We start from the raw sequence: 16116 nt of genomic DNA, 5'->3' as shown, positions 1-16116 counted from the left end.
AGTCTTCAATCCTCTTGTATACACTATGTAGCAAACATTCATATCCCCAGGCCGGATGTCTCTGCTGAGCTCCAGGCCCACAGATTCAGCCGCCCACTTGCCATCTCTTCAGTGACTCAACAGTACCTCAAACTTCACCTGTCTAGATCAACTCGCCCTCTTCTACTCCAAATCTGGCTTTTTCCTGTGCTCATTATCTCAATTAATGTCATCACCACCCACTTAGACTGAGTAGAAGCAGAAAATAGAAGATTCTGGACTAAGCTCTGGGATGCTTCGATGGTTAGAGGTTGGAAACAAGAGGAAGAACCAATCAAGAAGCAAGAGAGGAAATGGCTTGGGAGGAAGAAGGAAGACCAGGAGAGTAGAAGTCAAGCAAAGAAAGTGTTTCAAGAAGGAGGGGCTGCTGATAAGTCAACCATATAAACCCTGGTTCAAACCCGGGTTTGGTTTCTTGGCAGCTGTGTGCCCCTGAGCAAGTTACTTAAGTTCTCTGAGCCTCACTTTCCTGAACCTGCTCCATTGAGTTGTTGAGAATATGAAATGAAACGATGCATGCAAAGTACTTTGTCCAGTAATTACTCACAAAATGTTAGCTAGTAGAATTATTATCTGTGTTTTCAATTTATCAAGGCTGTAGCTTTGAGCTGAGAAATAAAAAAAAGATTGGTCTGGAAGCTCCGTTGATTCTGCTACCTAGCAACTACGTATTCACATTTTCAACATCACTTCTGTATCCCTGATTACTTCAGCAAGCACTTTCTAAGTGCCCTGTTGTAATTCAGGACCACCTGCGAGGTCTACCTAACAATTCTATTTTGTTCTCAAGATACAGTGGCCTGGCATAAATTATCAAAAGCACCTCTAGCTTTGTAGCTTTACTGAGGTCTCTTTGAAAGGATATTGAGAGGAACTGGCTGGGCCAGCTCACAAAGTAAAGGTACTAGGGCTGATAAAATGCTGTCTCTACTTATCTCCCATGCAAAACGGAATCTATACAAATCAAAGAGAATGTGAGGCCGGGTTCCAACAACGTGGAAAGGCACCTAACACTGGGATCACACTCGTCTCCAAATAGGTTGCCAATCCTGGAAGATAAATTTGAGTAGGCTTCAAGTGTTAGTCCCTCCTCTGGCAGGTTTCAGTGAGTGTTCCAGCCACAGCACTGGCCATATGTGCTCCAAACAGGGCACTTTTTACACCAAGCCCCCTTCTCGGAGCCCATCATGTCCCTTACACCTCCAAGCCTTTGTCCCTTATACCTGGGACAGTCTTCATCTTGCACTTCCTCCAAATCAAAATCCATTTCCTTAGATAATACTGTCTAACTCACTTAGGCAGAATCAATCACTCGCTGAGCCCATGATCAGTGTTTCTGGGGCACTATACATGCCTTTTCTCTACCACTTATCACATTTATTGAAACGAATCCACTTACAAGTCTCCTCTTGGAGGACAGTAATATCCCCGAAGGCAGACACCGCGTCTTATTTATCTTTACAATCCCTACACTCTTGGCATACAGTAGGCATTCAATGAATATTTAAAGGAACATCTCAGCTACTCCCATAACTGGGAGATGAAAAGTATAATTCAATTAGAGAGGGTTCTGATTGTGCAGAAATTGGATTGGGGGGTCTACAGAAAATATTAGAAGACAAACCATTATTGACTATACTTTATTCTCCTGAAGGAGACCATAAGACAAGGATGAGGGTGGCCATAGCCCCTAATTCTAGTCCAGGTTCTGCTAAGGATTCAATGAATGATCTTGAGAAAATGCTCTGTGACTCAATTCTTTATCTTTAAGATGAAGAGGTTGAATCAAATGGTATCTATGGTAACTTTTAATTTTGATTATCTATTATATCCCGTTTTGAGTTTAATATCTTCCTCTGAAACTTGTCTTAATTTAACTCCCTACTGTTTGTGATGGACAAATTTGTTTACTTTCTCAAGGCCAGTTAAATCTCCATTTTGCACTTCCCAGGAATAAACAATTCCATGCAACTCTGAGTTGCCAGGAACTTAATAAGTGTGTCCTTTAACCTGTCAGCCAAGTGGATGATTGCAAAAATATTCAATAATCTCTGTAAAATATTCAATAAAACTGGAGGGAGAGAGCTTGTAACATTCAATTCTTCTCCTCGATTCAATTTAATTTAGGAGCAACCAGAAAATATAATTGTCCTCGCAAAGAGAACTTTGTGCATTTTAAAAAATTTATCTTCACGATGTTCTGTCGAGCTCTTGGTTTCACTGTGTGACTCATGATTGCTTTGCCTTGTAAATTTCCACTCCTTCCATTCTGACTTTTAGGATGTTTGCTGTTCAGACAAAAGGAAAGAAAGTTCCAGAGATAGCTGAGAGGGGACTTCCAGGCTTGGGGACCCTCACAGCTACACACGGGCTTTAACAGCCTTGGGGTCCAGCACCTCCAGTGGCAATGTCTTCCTGGTGCATCCCCCCCAGACAAGGAGGGAAGTTAGAGCCTTTCTCTCCCTGTGTGCCTGCCTAGGTCTCTACTGTTAGAGACAGCTTGTCACATGAAGGACAGGGCTTTGGAGTCTGACGGTCCTGGGCTTTACCCTGAGCTAGTGATTCTCAAATGTAAACGTGTGTCAGCATCACTTGGGCACCTTGTTAAAAACAGTGAGTTTGGGGTTCAGTAGGCCTGGGGTGGGGTCCAAAAAATGTGCTTCCAAAAAGTTCCCAGGTGATGTTGATCTGCTGGTGTGGGGACCACGTTTTGAGAATCGTGCCTTTGAGCAAAGGAGTCAATGTCTGTGGACTTCAGTGTCTTCTCCATAAAATGGGAATGATAACGTATCTTACCGAGGGCAGGGGAGTGGAGTGGTCATGCCTGCGGCCTTAGGGGTGTCAGACAGACCTGGGTTTAAGTTCCAGTTCTGCTATTTAAAGCTAGGAAGACTTAGGCAAGTTGCTTACTGTTTAAACCTCAGTTTCCTCGCCTATAAATCATCAGGGATAACCTAAAACTTCCTTAATCCTCCCAACATACCAGTGAGATAAGATAATGAATATACAACTCCCAGCTGGAAATGGACTCATAATTAATGCTCAATAGATGATAACTGGTATTATTAATATTAATAATTATTACATTTTGAGACCCCAAACTGGGAGGATTAAGTGAGCTCATTGGCTGAAATAGTCAGAAATCAAAGAGATCTCAGTAGGCTGGGATAACCAGGTCAGAGCTGACAAGAAGATCCAGCTTGGAGAAAATATAAAGTCCTCTACTTGGGTCCCCACAGTAATCTTCCCCTAGGCTGAATGAGGCAGCCCTAGTTGGGAGTTAGGAGCGTTGCATTAGGCAGATATGTGACAGACACTTGGAGGTTCGTTCAAACATGAGCAGTGTACTCGGAACCCAGGTTTGGAATTCAGCGTGAGGGTGAAGGCTGCTCTCTGAACTTCAGGTAATTCGGCCCAGCGTAGAGGGTCACATTTGTCTTGGAAACCACACACTCCAAGGACATGAACCAAATAGAGACAGAGGTTCCAATCAAGATTTTGAGCAGACTGGACAACAGACATGCACCCGGAAGAAGGCTGATGGCTGATGTAGGTGCTGCTTAGCCAGAGGGAAGGACCTGCAGGGCACGTAGGTGGCCAGGAGTCCAAGAGTTGGGGAAAGGGTGGGAGATGCAGGAAGAAAAGGACTGATTTCATTACCCTGTGTGACACCAGAGGGCAGACAAGGCCCAGCATATGGGTGCTGACCAACAATACATGCTCCTGTGTAAAAACAGGGGGAATGGATGGAAGTTACAGAGGGCAGGCTTCAGCTTAAAAGAAGACAGAATTCATCACCAGAAGAGTCGGAACCAGATACGGGCTTGGAGCTACAACATCTCATTCATTCATTTGTTCATTCAAACAAATCTCAGAATCAGGCCGCAGAATTGGACAATCGTCAGAGTATATACGGGTCAGCAACCATGAAGGGCCCAGTAATTCATTTTTAGGATTTTCGCCTTTACCCCAGGGTCAACAAGGAGCCACTGAAAGCTTTTAAGCAAAACAGGGGAAAGTCAAATTGGGGTATTGCAAAGATGGGGCAGCAGAAATGTAATTTAACTTCACTGAGCTTGGGTTTCCTTATTTATGACATCAGGATAGTAATTCCTACCTGGTTGCAGTGTTTTGAGGATTATATTAGGTTGCTGCAAAAGTAATTGTGGTTTACAAGGTTAAAAATAATTGCAAAAACCACAATTACTTTTGCACCAACCTCATAGATACTGCATGAATAGTACCTACCACAATGACTGCCCCCGAGAAGCTACTGAACAAAGGGAAGGTATCATTAACAATCCTTAACTTCACATGTTATCAAGTCCATAGTTTCCTCGAGAAAGGCCATGGTCAGGCCAATTTTTCCAGAGACCCATTTCTCTGGCTGACTCACCATCCTCCTGAAAGGGTTAAGGGGTCTTCCTGAGGTTACTATAACCACAGCCAATCCTCACTACATTTTTAAAGTCAGGATCTGTCTTTCTTATTTGAATTGCTTTAGTTATATAACATGTTCCCAAAATAATCAGGTTAAAAGTTTGCCAGGTGCTTCCCTCTGCCCGCCCCATCTCTGCCAAACCGCCCTGTGGGGCACTGAGCATGAACATTTCCTGATTTGCCCCCAAGAAAAATCCTTTTATGAGGTGTGTGGGCTGAAAGATGGAGAGGGTAACAGGCTTCAGGGCCCAACCTCCTCATCAGCAGCAAATATCTCCCGAGGCTATTGCGTGCTGCCTACCAGGTATATTTTGGGTCACAGTGGAGGTACAAAGGCAGGGGAGGGGCCTGTGGCTCTTTTTGCAGACTGCTACTGCAGCCCCCGTTGGGCTGTGCAAAGATGCCCACTGCTGGACCACCTGTCTCCCCCACCAGGCTTCAAGTTCTCTGTGGGCAGGGGCCATTCCATGCTCATCTCTGTTTCTATCTATCCAAGGCTTGGTCCAGCTCAGGAATTCCTGAGCATGGGACATTCGGTCTACAGTCCCTAAGAAGCTCCTGGCGGGACCGTTCCCATAGATCCTGCCTGAGAGCATCCTCTGGGCAGCTGGCTTCCTGCCACAGGACTTTCGGGCTCTGAGGTGGACAGAGGAACCAAGAGGAGGTACTGTCCTCCCAGCCAGCAAGGCTCTTCACCTTGATCTCCTTCCTCTCCTCACCCGGCTTTGTGGTGGAGAGAAAGCCAAAGGTTAGAGGAAAGACAAAGACACTTGGTTTTGAAAGTAGGACATTTGGTTTGGGGTCTAGACCTCACTCTCTATTCGTCATGTGACTCAAGAAAGGTCTTGTATTATCTCAGAGTACCAGTTCCCTCAACTGTAAAATTGGTTTCATAAACATACCAAGTGCACGGGGTTATCGGGAGGATGGACTAAGAAACCGTGTTTGAACATGCTTATCACAGAGCCTGGCACCTTATGGGAATCTGATTGGCTGCAGGCCAGCGCCTGGCCCCAGGCCTCCATGCAGGATACAGACAGCTGTACTAGCAGCTTTGGCCCACGTGGTAGAAAAGCTGGCTGACCATCGGGAGAGAAGCAGCACTAACCTCTCTTCCAGTCTCAGTGGCCTCGCTCCAGGAGACCAGTAAGTGGTGGGCTACCATTGATGGTCCAGGAGAAGCAACATGGGTTTTCGAATCAGATAACCCCATTGTGCTTTCAATCCCATCCCTACTCTATGTGTATGACTGGGCTTCTTTACTTCAGCTGTCCGAAACTAAGTTTCCTCATTTACAAAATGGGAATAACATGAATTTATAGGGTTTCTAGAAGGCTTAAGAATGTGATTTACATAAAGCATAAGCTCAAGCACATAGTAGGTGCCAATAAAAGTTATTTTCCTCTTTTGCTACTGGGAAGCTCGGAGCCACACTGGAATTTGAAACTTACCAGCCTGCACATGTAGATTAATTTTTAACCTAATATAATTACATTTTATTATAACCTGGCCTTGACCTTCTTACTATCTTTGTGTACGTTTTCCTGATCCCGATTACTTATTTCCCTTATATTTTATTGTAGGTACTTTGATTGGATATTTTCCCAAATTCTTTGGAGAACTAGGTAGGTAAAACGTAACTTATGTCAGGAGAAATGGATCCTTACCATGACTGTGCAAATGTCTGTGTCATTTGGCGAATGGAGTCTCTCTGAACCTCAGTTTCCCCATCTCTAAAATGAGGCTAATAATAAACCTACTAGCTATCTCCTAGCGCAGGAATAAGGATCTATGGCTCCAGTGTTTTGTAAAAGGACTTTTGTAAACTATGGAAAACTTATAAGTAGAAAGATTTATTATTTGTGAAAAGATGCCCCTTTTTATCTATTTTCATAATGATGCCCTCCCCCAAACTGTGCCCAAGATTCATGGCGCAGGAACTAGCATGCACTAAGAGCTCAGAAAATGGCCATTGAAGCCGACCTCCAAGGCTTTAGCCATGCCTGCTTCCTTTCTTAGCAAAGAGCTTACAGGCTCAGTGCCTAGAGATGGAGTGCCTTCACCCACCAGACATGGAACCCTTCAATAGAATAGAATCATAAAAGTGAAGATGGACTTAACTAATGGTACCCAATGGGCAAGTGAGTCTGTCAAATGCCATTATGGGAAAGGCGAACAACCAAGGCCCATATCATAGGGATTCAACAGGGATTGGTTTTGAAGCATTTTGACTTGGACTGAAAACGAACAAGGAAAGGATGACACTATGAATAAAAGATATAAAGAAGAAGATTGAAGCACGGATATAGAAAGAAAGACCCAGAAAATGATTGCAGGGAGTGAAAAGATCTGAGAAAAAAATAAAATAACAATAATAACAATCGGGTACACAGAACAAGAAGATCAAAATCAGATTACTTAATTAAAGCCACCCCTTCTTTAAACTGAAAACAATGCACATGGTTTGTCCTTGAAATGTGTCATGCACTCCTTGTTTCAAGAATGTCAAAGCATTTGAAAACAATGACCCAGACAACAAAGCCCCATCATTCTTTGCCACCTGAAGGTCACAGTTCCTAACCCAAAATTGGGAGGCTTGATTGAACGGATAGTGCAGAATTTAGCAGTGACTTGGAACAGAAAAACCCAGAAAATAAACCTCTGCAGGGAGATGCAGAGTTTGAATCGGCCAGGGCCCTCCTGGTCAATAGTGACATAATTGCTCAGGGCACGTGCTCCTGTAATCTTTTCCAATGTGACATCTAGTCTTGTGCTCTGCCTTTCTCGGTGTGTCTGCAACATTTGCAAATAATCTCAGGGCCTCCTAAACACACTGATGCAGAAACCAGACAGTCCCTTCCCTAATGCCTCAAAAATAGATTCAATTTTACAGACATCAGGGTGATTTCAGAAGCAATTTCTACATCTCTAGAGTAAGCACTACTTACATTTTTTTTCTTCCTCAAAGCTTATTCCAGTGGTTCCACAAGGCATTCTAAAAGGTACCTGATGCATTCCAGGGCATTCAAAAGAATCCCCAGGGCATGTTTGTGGCTGTAACCTGAGAAAACTAGAGGCACAGGAGTCCTAAAATATTGATTGACTCAAACAAATGCAAAATGTCTTAATAATTGAGTATAACATCAAAATTTTTCTTTTTAAAAACAATATCATTATAATGAATATACGTATATGTCTATACGCATATAGACATATAGACATGTATTATATGTGTAAACATGTATATGTCTACATGTGTATATGTCTGTGTGTGCATATATATAAAACACATATATGTATCAATCATTTGGAAACACCGTCTCTGGACTTTAAAACATCTAATTAGATTCCATATGACATGTTTCCTGTTCCTCTCTGGCTGGCTAATCTACCTCAGTCTTGGGTGCTTTCCCTTTAAGGGTCTAAGTTTTAGCCCACGGGGAAAATGGTGGTGACGTTTGCCCTTGAAATCCAAGAAATCGGTATGACCCAGGTTTTCACTTCAGATCGGAAAGCTTAAGATCAAATACCTACAACTTTGAGGTCACAATGATTTTCATGCATCTTTGACCATAATCTTGTTGGCATTCAGAGTCCTCTGGGACATTTTTACAAATGCAAAGAAGGCTGGCCTGTGCAGGAAAGATTTGGGGTGAAAGGTTAACGCCTGGTCAGCTAGGTTTGCTAATCAACTTTCTTGACCCTAGGCCAAAAGCAGGAGGTCAGTGACCAGTTAATACAGCCAGAGGCTGGGGTGCGCAGGATGGGCCTTTCTTTAAGGACACACCAAGCCCATTTCCTCATCAACCCCTTTTCTGCCTCTCCTGGTCCTTAGGGAGTGTATGAATCCCAGCCATTCAGCTGAGTTGAGGATGGAAAAAGGACTGGCTTTGTGGGTAGGCAGACTGCAAACTTGCTCTGTCCTCTGAGAAAAAAGGAAGTTAAATATCTGCTCATGAAAATAATTAGTACGTACCATTAGGCTTTGTCTTTAAAAGCTGTTACTCAACCTTAAGAGGCACTCAGACTTAGCATCGTCCATAATGGGCAAAATGATAGCATGTGTCTATCGATACGATACAAACAGAAGAACACAACCTCACCTACATCGTATTTTTGCCAACGCATTTAACCTGAAAGTAATCATGATGGAAAAAAACAGGTAAATCTGGATTGTGGAACACTCTATGGGACATCCAGCCTAAACTTTCTGAACATGTCAGCATCCTGAAAGATAAATAAAGGTGGGAGGGCTGTTCTAGATGAAAGAGACAGGATGATCAAATATGGTGTGAGCACGTTGATTGGATCCTGGATTAAAATAATAACAATGACAATAATAAACATTTTAGGGCCATTAAGGAAATTCAACTATAGGTTGGTGTATTAGATATTGAGGTAAGGTGACATTTCTCAGGTAAGGTAGTTTTATTGTGGTTATGCTGAAGAGCTGTCCTTGTTTTAAGGAAACATGCTGAATTCTCTGGAAGTAGAGTGTAACGCTGTCTGCAACTTAATTTTAAATGGTTCAGAAATATATATATATATGTATATTCATACATAAATATATAATATAGTATATAGAGTTATATATACTATATTATATTTGTAAATATATGAAAATTATATGTATAAATATATAAATTATATTTATTAATATATAAATATATATATTTCTGAACCATTATATATATGTGTGTGTGTGTATATATATATACTAGAGAGAGAGAGAGAGAGAGAGAGAGAGAGAGGAAGTGGAAATATCACAAACGTGAACAACTGGTGAATCAAGGTAACGGGTAAATGAGTATTCATTTTACTATTTTTTTCCAACATTTTTATAGGTTGAAAGTAATCTCTCTTTCCCAAGGCAGCACGTCAATATTTGAACGAGCCATTGCCTCCCTTGAAGTTCAGCGTTCTTAACCAGTGTGCCCATAAGAACCCAGAGTGGCTTTTACAAAATCCACACCCCACCCTACCCGTTGTCATCTTCCTACCCCTCTTCCCTCGGGAGACTTTGATTTAGTGGGTAAGGTGTGGGGCCCAGATGTGTGTATTTTGAAAACCGCCTCAGATGGGTTGGTTCTGTGCTGGAGGTTAGGAATCACAGGTCTGAGTTACCCTTAGGTCCTGGATCCATCAGGTGGAACTCTGGGAAGGTCAGCCAAACACACTGTGGCTTGGGTACCTTATCTATAAAATGGTAATAGGAACACTGGCTGTGGTGAGGAGCAAGGTGGTCAGTAAGTGTTTGTTTCCTTCCTTTCTTCATCCTCTCATAGACCCCCATCATCCCACACTGATCCTAATAAAGTGATTTTTATAAAATACGGTTTCTTCCATTTGCCACTGGCAGCGTGTGAAGATCATTTGTCCCTGCTCCCATTCCTTTAGATTTCCTGCATCCCCTAATGTGGGGTAGAGGCTGGGAAATCTAGCTATTAAACCCAGGAAAAGAACTAATTTACAGAAAGATAAGAATAACAGCCAGCTCTCTAGAGTGTGATTGCCAAGGTAACTTTAGGTCACCAGTTGGGTGGTTGTCCTTTGGATGAGGGTCAACCCTGAAATCTTAGTCACTTCTGTTGGCTCGGGATCCTTCATTAACTCTGCAGGAGGGCTCAGGTGTTCTTGACTGAGTGCCACTTGGAACACTGGTTACAGCTCAGAACTGGCCGAGGTTTGGGAGGCATGGCTTCCAGGTCTGAATGGGTTACGCATCAGCCATGGGACTTTGGAGAAGTTGTTTCACTGAATCTCACTTTCCTAAGCATTCAAAGAGGAGACAGCAATAATCCACGCCTCATCTACCTTACGTGGTTTACGTGAAACATGGTTTTGAAAACTGTAAGACGCTCAATTCAAGATGGCATGTTTTTCTCCTTAAGGGCATCACCATGTCCTCCTCCTCTTTTTTCACTATTATTAGTTTTCACCTGTCTCCATGTATGTCTACAAGCAGTTAAACTGGCTTGCTCCCATTTCTATCTGCTTTAAGGTAGACTCTTCAATTCTCCTTTTCGCCTTGGGATGGATAGCCCCAAGGGTTTGCCAGGGAGAACCGTCATCCTGGACCATCCTGGGGAAGCATCCTAACTCCACACGCTACAGCACCTGACCACTGTGAGGGCTCCACAGCAGAGGTACCAGGGTAAAGTTGGCCCACAGATGGCCCCTTCCTCAAGGTTCAACTTACTAAATCCGTTAACGTCCTGAGAGCTGGAGGAGAAGCCTTCATCGTTGTGGCTGGCACTGAGCTTGGTGGTGGGCTTGTCCGCTGAGGCCACGGGTCTCATCTCCCTCTGGGCTCCACTCTGTGTCTCCTTCTGCTTCTTGGCCAGCTTCCTTTGGGACATGTGCAAGGGGAAAAATCACAGTCAGATGGTGCCAGTTGCATTCAAACATTGGGAAGATCAGTTTGTTCTCCTTCCCCACCCGTCATCCTCAAGCCCCAAACCTGGCTCAGCCTCCAGAAACAGAGTCAAGGTGGGTACTTCAATGTCAAGGTGGGATAAACCCAAGTCCTCCCGAAACCATCAGTGGCTTCCATTTACTCAGAAACAGGAGACTCATCCTGCCTCACCCCAAACTATGGGTGCGCTCTTTAGTTGAGCTTAGAACGGGAAATCAACGAGACTTGCATGCTGCTTCCCCCACTCTCCTGTCAAAGGAAATGAGAGGCCTGATTGCTCTTTCTGTTCCCATGGCTCTGAATGAAATTTAAAAGGCATTTGGCCTTTCCCAGGAACTGAGCTCATGAAATAACCCACCAAACAATGGTAGATTCAAGTAAGGGCTGGTGGTGGGTGGTGGGTGAGGGTGGAAGTTAGTGAGTCTGCAGCTCAAAAGGAGAAAAGTTAAAGTTGAACTTGAGGCATAGCTATTCCCATAGGAATGATAGACCCTCAGAACCAGTGGGCATTCATAATAATACCAGTTTAGAGCAGTAGTTTTCAAATGCTGGTGTAAATTAGAATTATTTGGAGAGCTAAAAATAAAAACAAAACAAAACACAGAGGCCTGGGTTTAGGGTCTGGGCCTGTGCATGACCATCAGATTCTCCAGGTTCTTCGGGTACTGTCCATTGGAGGTGAAAGCCATCAGTTGTGGCAGCAGGAGATCTGGGTTCAAATCCTACCTCCACCATCTGTGGGTTACATGACCCAGGGCAAATTCCTAAACCTCTTTAAGCTCTGAACTCTTCCTCTGTATATGATGGCAAATAACAGAACCAACCTCCTAGGGTTGTGAGGATTCAATGAGATAACGTATGAAGCACACAAAGTACAGTGGCTGGTACAAAGCGAACACTCAACTCGTGGCAGCTGCTACTCTGTTTTCATGTCATCACTACTGGTCCAACTATATTCCAATGCCTGAGTCTTCCTCCCACAGCCCCACTATGCAATCCCTGGATTATATCAAGTGATGGAGAGTTTGACCCCTCATCAGGGAGCTGAAGGGTTAAAAAGTCCTTCTTCATATGGCTTTGAAATCTACTTCCCTTCAATTTCAACTGATTTGTCTTAGATCACCATAAGAGATATAAAAATATGACTAACCCCTCTTGCATATGACAGTTCTTCAAATATGTATGAAAACCCAACATGGTCTCTCTGAGTTTCCCCAACATTTACGCATCTAAATATAGTTACTATATTCCTAGGATATGAAAGGCTATGGGTTGCACACTAAATATATTGAAGGTAAATTTGTCCAAGTCTCTTGCTACATTTTTCACAGGACTTGACTTCACAGTCAATCTTGGTGTCTCAACACAGAAAGAACAGATGTCCCAGCAAGGTCAACTGCAGTGTCATGTAGGAAATCATTTTCCAAGTTGAGCGCACTTGATCATGAAATAGGCAGTTTCAGGAGCTAATGATCCCCCTGTCATAGGTATTAAATGAAAGGATGAACCCAGACTTCGAAGTATTTTAGAGGAGTTCATCTAGGATCAATTCTGGTTTGATTGTGGGATAGTACCTTCCTTCACATGGGGCCCTTGATCTAGGTGGAGAATGCACAAAAGAATGGCAGATGGCACATTCAAATGAGGATAATCTAAGAAGAATTCATGCATAAAAGGACCACTGACAAAGGGGAGAAGGGTGTAAGGGAACCCGAAGTATGATTATGGTGACCAGAGAGCTGTTTCCCACCCGTGTATCCAGCAGGGACGTGGAGGAAGTAGTACCCAGAACCCAACAAGGCAGAGCCCTGAAGAGGAGGCCACGCGCACAGGAGTGGCCTTCTCTTGAAGGAGCCAACCAATGCTGGGTGACTTCACAAGGAGGGAACCAGAGGCATAAATGCCCTGATGACACCCTCTCCTCTCCCCCGATCCGCTACCTGGCTCTCCTTAGCTGAACCCAGACGTGGAGTCCATACAGCTCTAGCTGTGGAAGGAGAGAGCAGAGTGGAGAAGAATGGAGAGAATATGGATCCAGGAAATCCCCACTGAGAAGAGAAGAAGGAGACTTTACCTCCCTCAATTGGCCACGATGTGAACACAAATGCAGCCGAAAGTGGAATTCTCCCCCGCCCCCACCCGCCATTGGCCCAGGGAAAGCAGGGTACCCAGGAATAGGAATGCATCTTTTGATTATAATGCTTTGGCCCCTAGCATATGGTTCCACTAGTGAAACTATTCCAGGCAAACAGAAAAGCAACAGGACATGAAGCCTTGGATCAGTGGTGCCTTTTCTCACCAGCAGCAGGCAATCAGACAGGGAGGGAGGAACGTCAATGAAGGAAAAGTGAGTAATTCTGATGACATTTCAAAGTTTTATTCCTCATTTATTATCAAAAAGGAAAATGTTTAAAAATGTATATGTGACCTTCTTAATCATAAATTTGAAAAGATATACAGCAGCTCCTTTGCTTCCATTCCTGCTCTGCTCACATGGCCCCAGCAGGAAATAAAAGGAAATCTGATAAGAGAGTAAACTTGAAAACTGTACATGAGTATGTATTGGAGACTCTGATATTTCCTCAGGGGCAGAACTCCTAACCAATCTCATTCCATTCAGGGTAAAATAATATGGAGAGAGTTGTCTTTGGCACAAATCATTGGTTTCCAAAAGGATAATAATAACAATAATAAAAGCCTCGCTGCCTTTATGAAAAATGGCATTTTACAGGAATGTCTGGGCAGCTCTGAATACCTGCATTAAAAATATGAAAAACCAAGCCTCTCCAAAACATGTATTTAAACATTGGACAACTAACTGAGTTGTCAAAACTGACACATGATATTCCCAGTGCTTAGTCCACGGTTGACACAACAGGTTCATGGGGAAAATGATGCTGTATGATAATTTAAAAGTGTATAGACAGGTGTTTGAGCAACAGGGAAACACAGCTGCAAAGTGGGAATGGAGGGGATAGAGGAAAATAAAACAAACAAAAAAACCACGGTTTGGGGATCTATCTTTATATTCTGTCAGAATTCAAAATGTAAGTACGTATGTAAAAAAGAAATACCCTCTCAGTAATACAGAAAAATCATATTCATTCCTATAGCCATAAGGGTTAATTGAGTCCCTCCCCCCTTTTTTCTTCAGAGACGGGGAAATCCAAAGTTGTGAGGAGGGCATATGAGACCCATCAGACTATGGCTCCAGGCTTCAACTCAGCCTTATCTTCCACACGTATCTCCTCTTAGGAAACACCAACTACCTCACCTTCCGCCTGCTACCATTCCTCAATAATATATAATCCTCAATATGCCTCCATTCTTCTCCACTGGCCACCCCCTCTTCATCCTTCAAGGCTCAGTAGCCTTCCAATGTCACATCTTCTCGAGGTGTCCTCTAGACAGATTTGGGGTTTTCTCTTCTTGGTTGACTCACCCATTGAACAAATATTTATTGAGCACCTACATGTACCAACGTCTGCTAGGTGTAAGAAGATTCTAGTGACAAAAACCAGACATGACCTTGATCTGCACAGAACACAGAGACTAATAGCAGAGATAGGCACTAAACAGCTTCATGTAATGCAGAATACATATAAAATCACAAAGGTGATACAAGCCAAGAAGGAGAAATATGTGGAGCTGTGAGAGAGCTAATAGCTGGTTTGCGCCCTGTCAGGAGACCAGGAAAGGCTTCACTGCCATGTCAACTAAGCACTTGACTGGTCCAATTGCAGTGATTCAACCCTCCCACCCACTAGGGCAAGAACCTCTTGAATGAAGGGCTTTTGACTTCTTGCACCTACTCCAATTTCTTGCTTAGTGTCTGGCACCTAGCCGGTGCTCAATAAATTCGTTGTACAAATTTATATTTAAAACTCTACAGTTTGGAGTGTAGAAAAGATTGTCCTCCTGCTCTGACTGCAAATTATAACCACTTTCAAGAAAGACACATCCAAGGAAAGAGGAAGAAAAACCTGCATGAAATTATTTTGTGACCTGGACTATTTATACTTACGAGTATTTCTGGCTAACAACTTAGCATTTCCTTACTGTGGTTGTCACAAAACTCTTGGGATGTTTGAAAAATTAATGGAATGGAAAAGTCAGAGATTTCCCCCCCTCAGAGCCCACAGAATAGCCATAGCTGTAGAATTAAAACAAAACAAAACAAAAAAAACCCTCATAAAATAGTCACATAATACATGGAATCCTCAGATCCTTCAAGACTTAAATACCTGTGACTCTACAAACTTGGAATTTTCTTTTTCTCCTTGTTCTGAGATTCTTGCAATTGGGTCACACAATTCCACCAGCAGGGGGTACCAAAAGCTGGCAAAAAGCTGTGCCTCTGCAGGTTCATTTCTAGAGCTGAAGAATGTTTTAAGACATAGCAGTCAGAAGTACACTGCTTCTGACAGGTGGGGACATGTGATGTGGCCGCAGCTCTTGGCTGGCATTCTTTCTTCTAATGGATCACCGAGGTTTCTCCGACCTTTGCTTGTTAGCTGAACGAGGGTAGGTGGCAGGGGAAGTGCCCATGATGGCCTGTGAGTCCTGTGATTTATTCTGAGCACCAGTCTTTATAAGGGAGAGTGGCAAGTGGACTGGCTCGAGGGAGAGGCTGACTGCAGGGCAGTGGAGGTTCCTGAAATCATGCCAGGAGAGGAGTGTCTGAGACAAACAGGGGTATTTCTCAGGCAGAGGGAATATCCAGGAATGCTCTCGCCCCACATCCGATGTCCGGCTCTGTGTGGTCTCAGGGGCCAGAATTAGTACCAGGTCGGCTTGACAAAAGGAAGGCATTTTTAGCAAAGTAAAACCCCATGGGTCTCTTTTGGAAGTGCCTAACGCCTGAATTGCACTTCTCTTTTTTTTTTCTCCTGTGGAAACCTTCTCTTCACCTTTTAAGGCCCAACTCAAATGCCCCCTATCCTTAGAAGTCTTTGTCTCCCCCTCAATCTTATTAGTTTCTTTCTCTTTGCTCATTAAGTTGTTGGAAAATATTTAATGAGCACCTGCTTTGTATCGATGGCTGCTAGAAGGAAGGAGGCTGTGATGTGAAGAGCCAGACATGACCCCTGCCCTGTATAGGTTTTTGGAAGTAAAGAGCTCCCCCTCATTGGAGGAGTTCAAGCAGAGACTGAGAAACCACCTGGAAAGGAGGTGGTAGGGGATTCCAGCATGTGGATTCTGCAAAACCTTTGAATATTCTG

At 43.4% G+C, this 16116-nt stretch overlaps 1 protein-coding gene across 18 annotated transcripts in view; it reads right to left on the bottom strand.

Annotated features, from left to right (window-relative positions):
• PTPRT (protein tyrosine phosphatase receptor type T) overlaps positions 1 to 16116 on the bottom strand; it is a 1016018-nt gene that overhangs the window by 110020 nt on the left and 889882 nt on the right. For 11 of the 18 annotated variants that reach the window (XM_074318304.1, XM_074318305.1, XM_074318309.1 and 8 more), the window contains one exon: positions 10679 to 10827. In XM_074318304.1, the coding sequence (XP_074174405.1) occupies positions 10679 to 10827 (149 nt within the window). Of the gene's footprint in view, positions 1 to 10678; positions 10838 to 16116 lie in introns of all 18 variants that reach the window. The other 7 variants (XM_074318312.1, XM_074318303.1, XM_074318302.1 and 4 more) reach the window with 1 other exon arrangement.

The sequence above is a fragment of the Rhinolophus sinicus genome, linkage group LG13, assembly GCF_036562045.2.
Source record: "Rhinolophus sinicus isolate RSC01 linkage group LG13, ASM3656204v1, whole genome shotgun sequence".
Taxonomy (NCBI): Eukaryota; Metazoa; Chordata; class Mammalia; order Chiroptera; family Rhinolophidae; genus Rhinolophus; species Rhinolophus sinicus.
The sequence above is the reverse complement of the archived record's forward strand: the minus strand, read 5'-3'. Positions and strand labels throughout refer to the sequence as shown.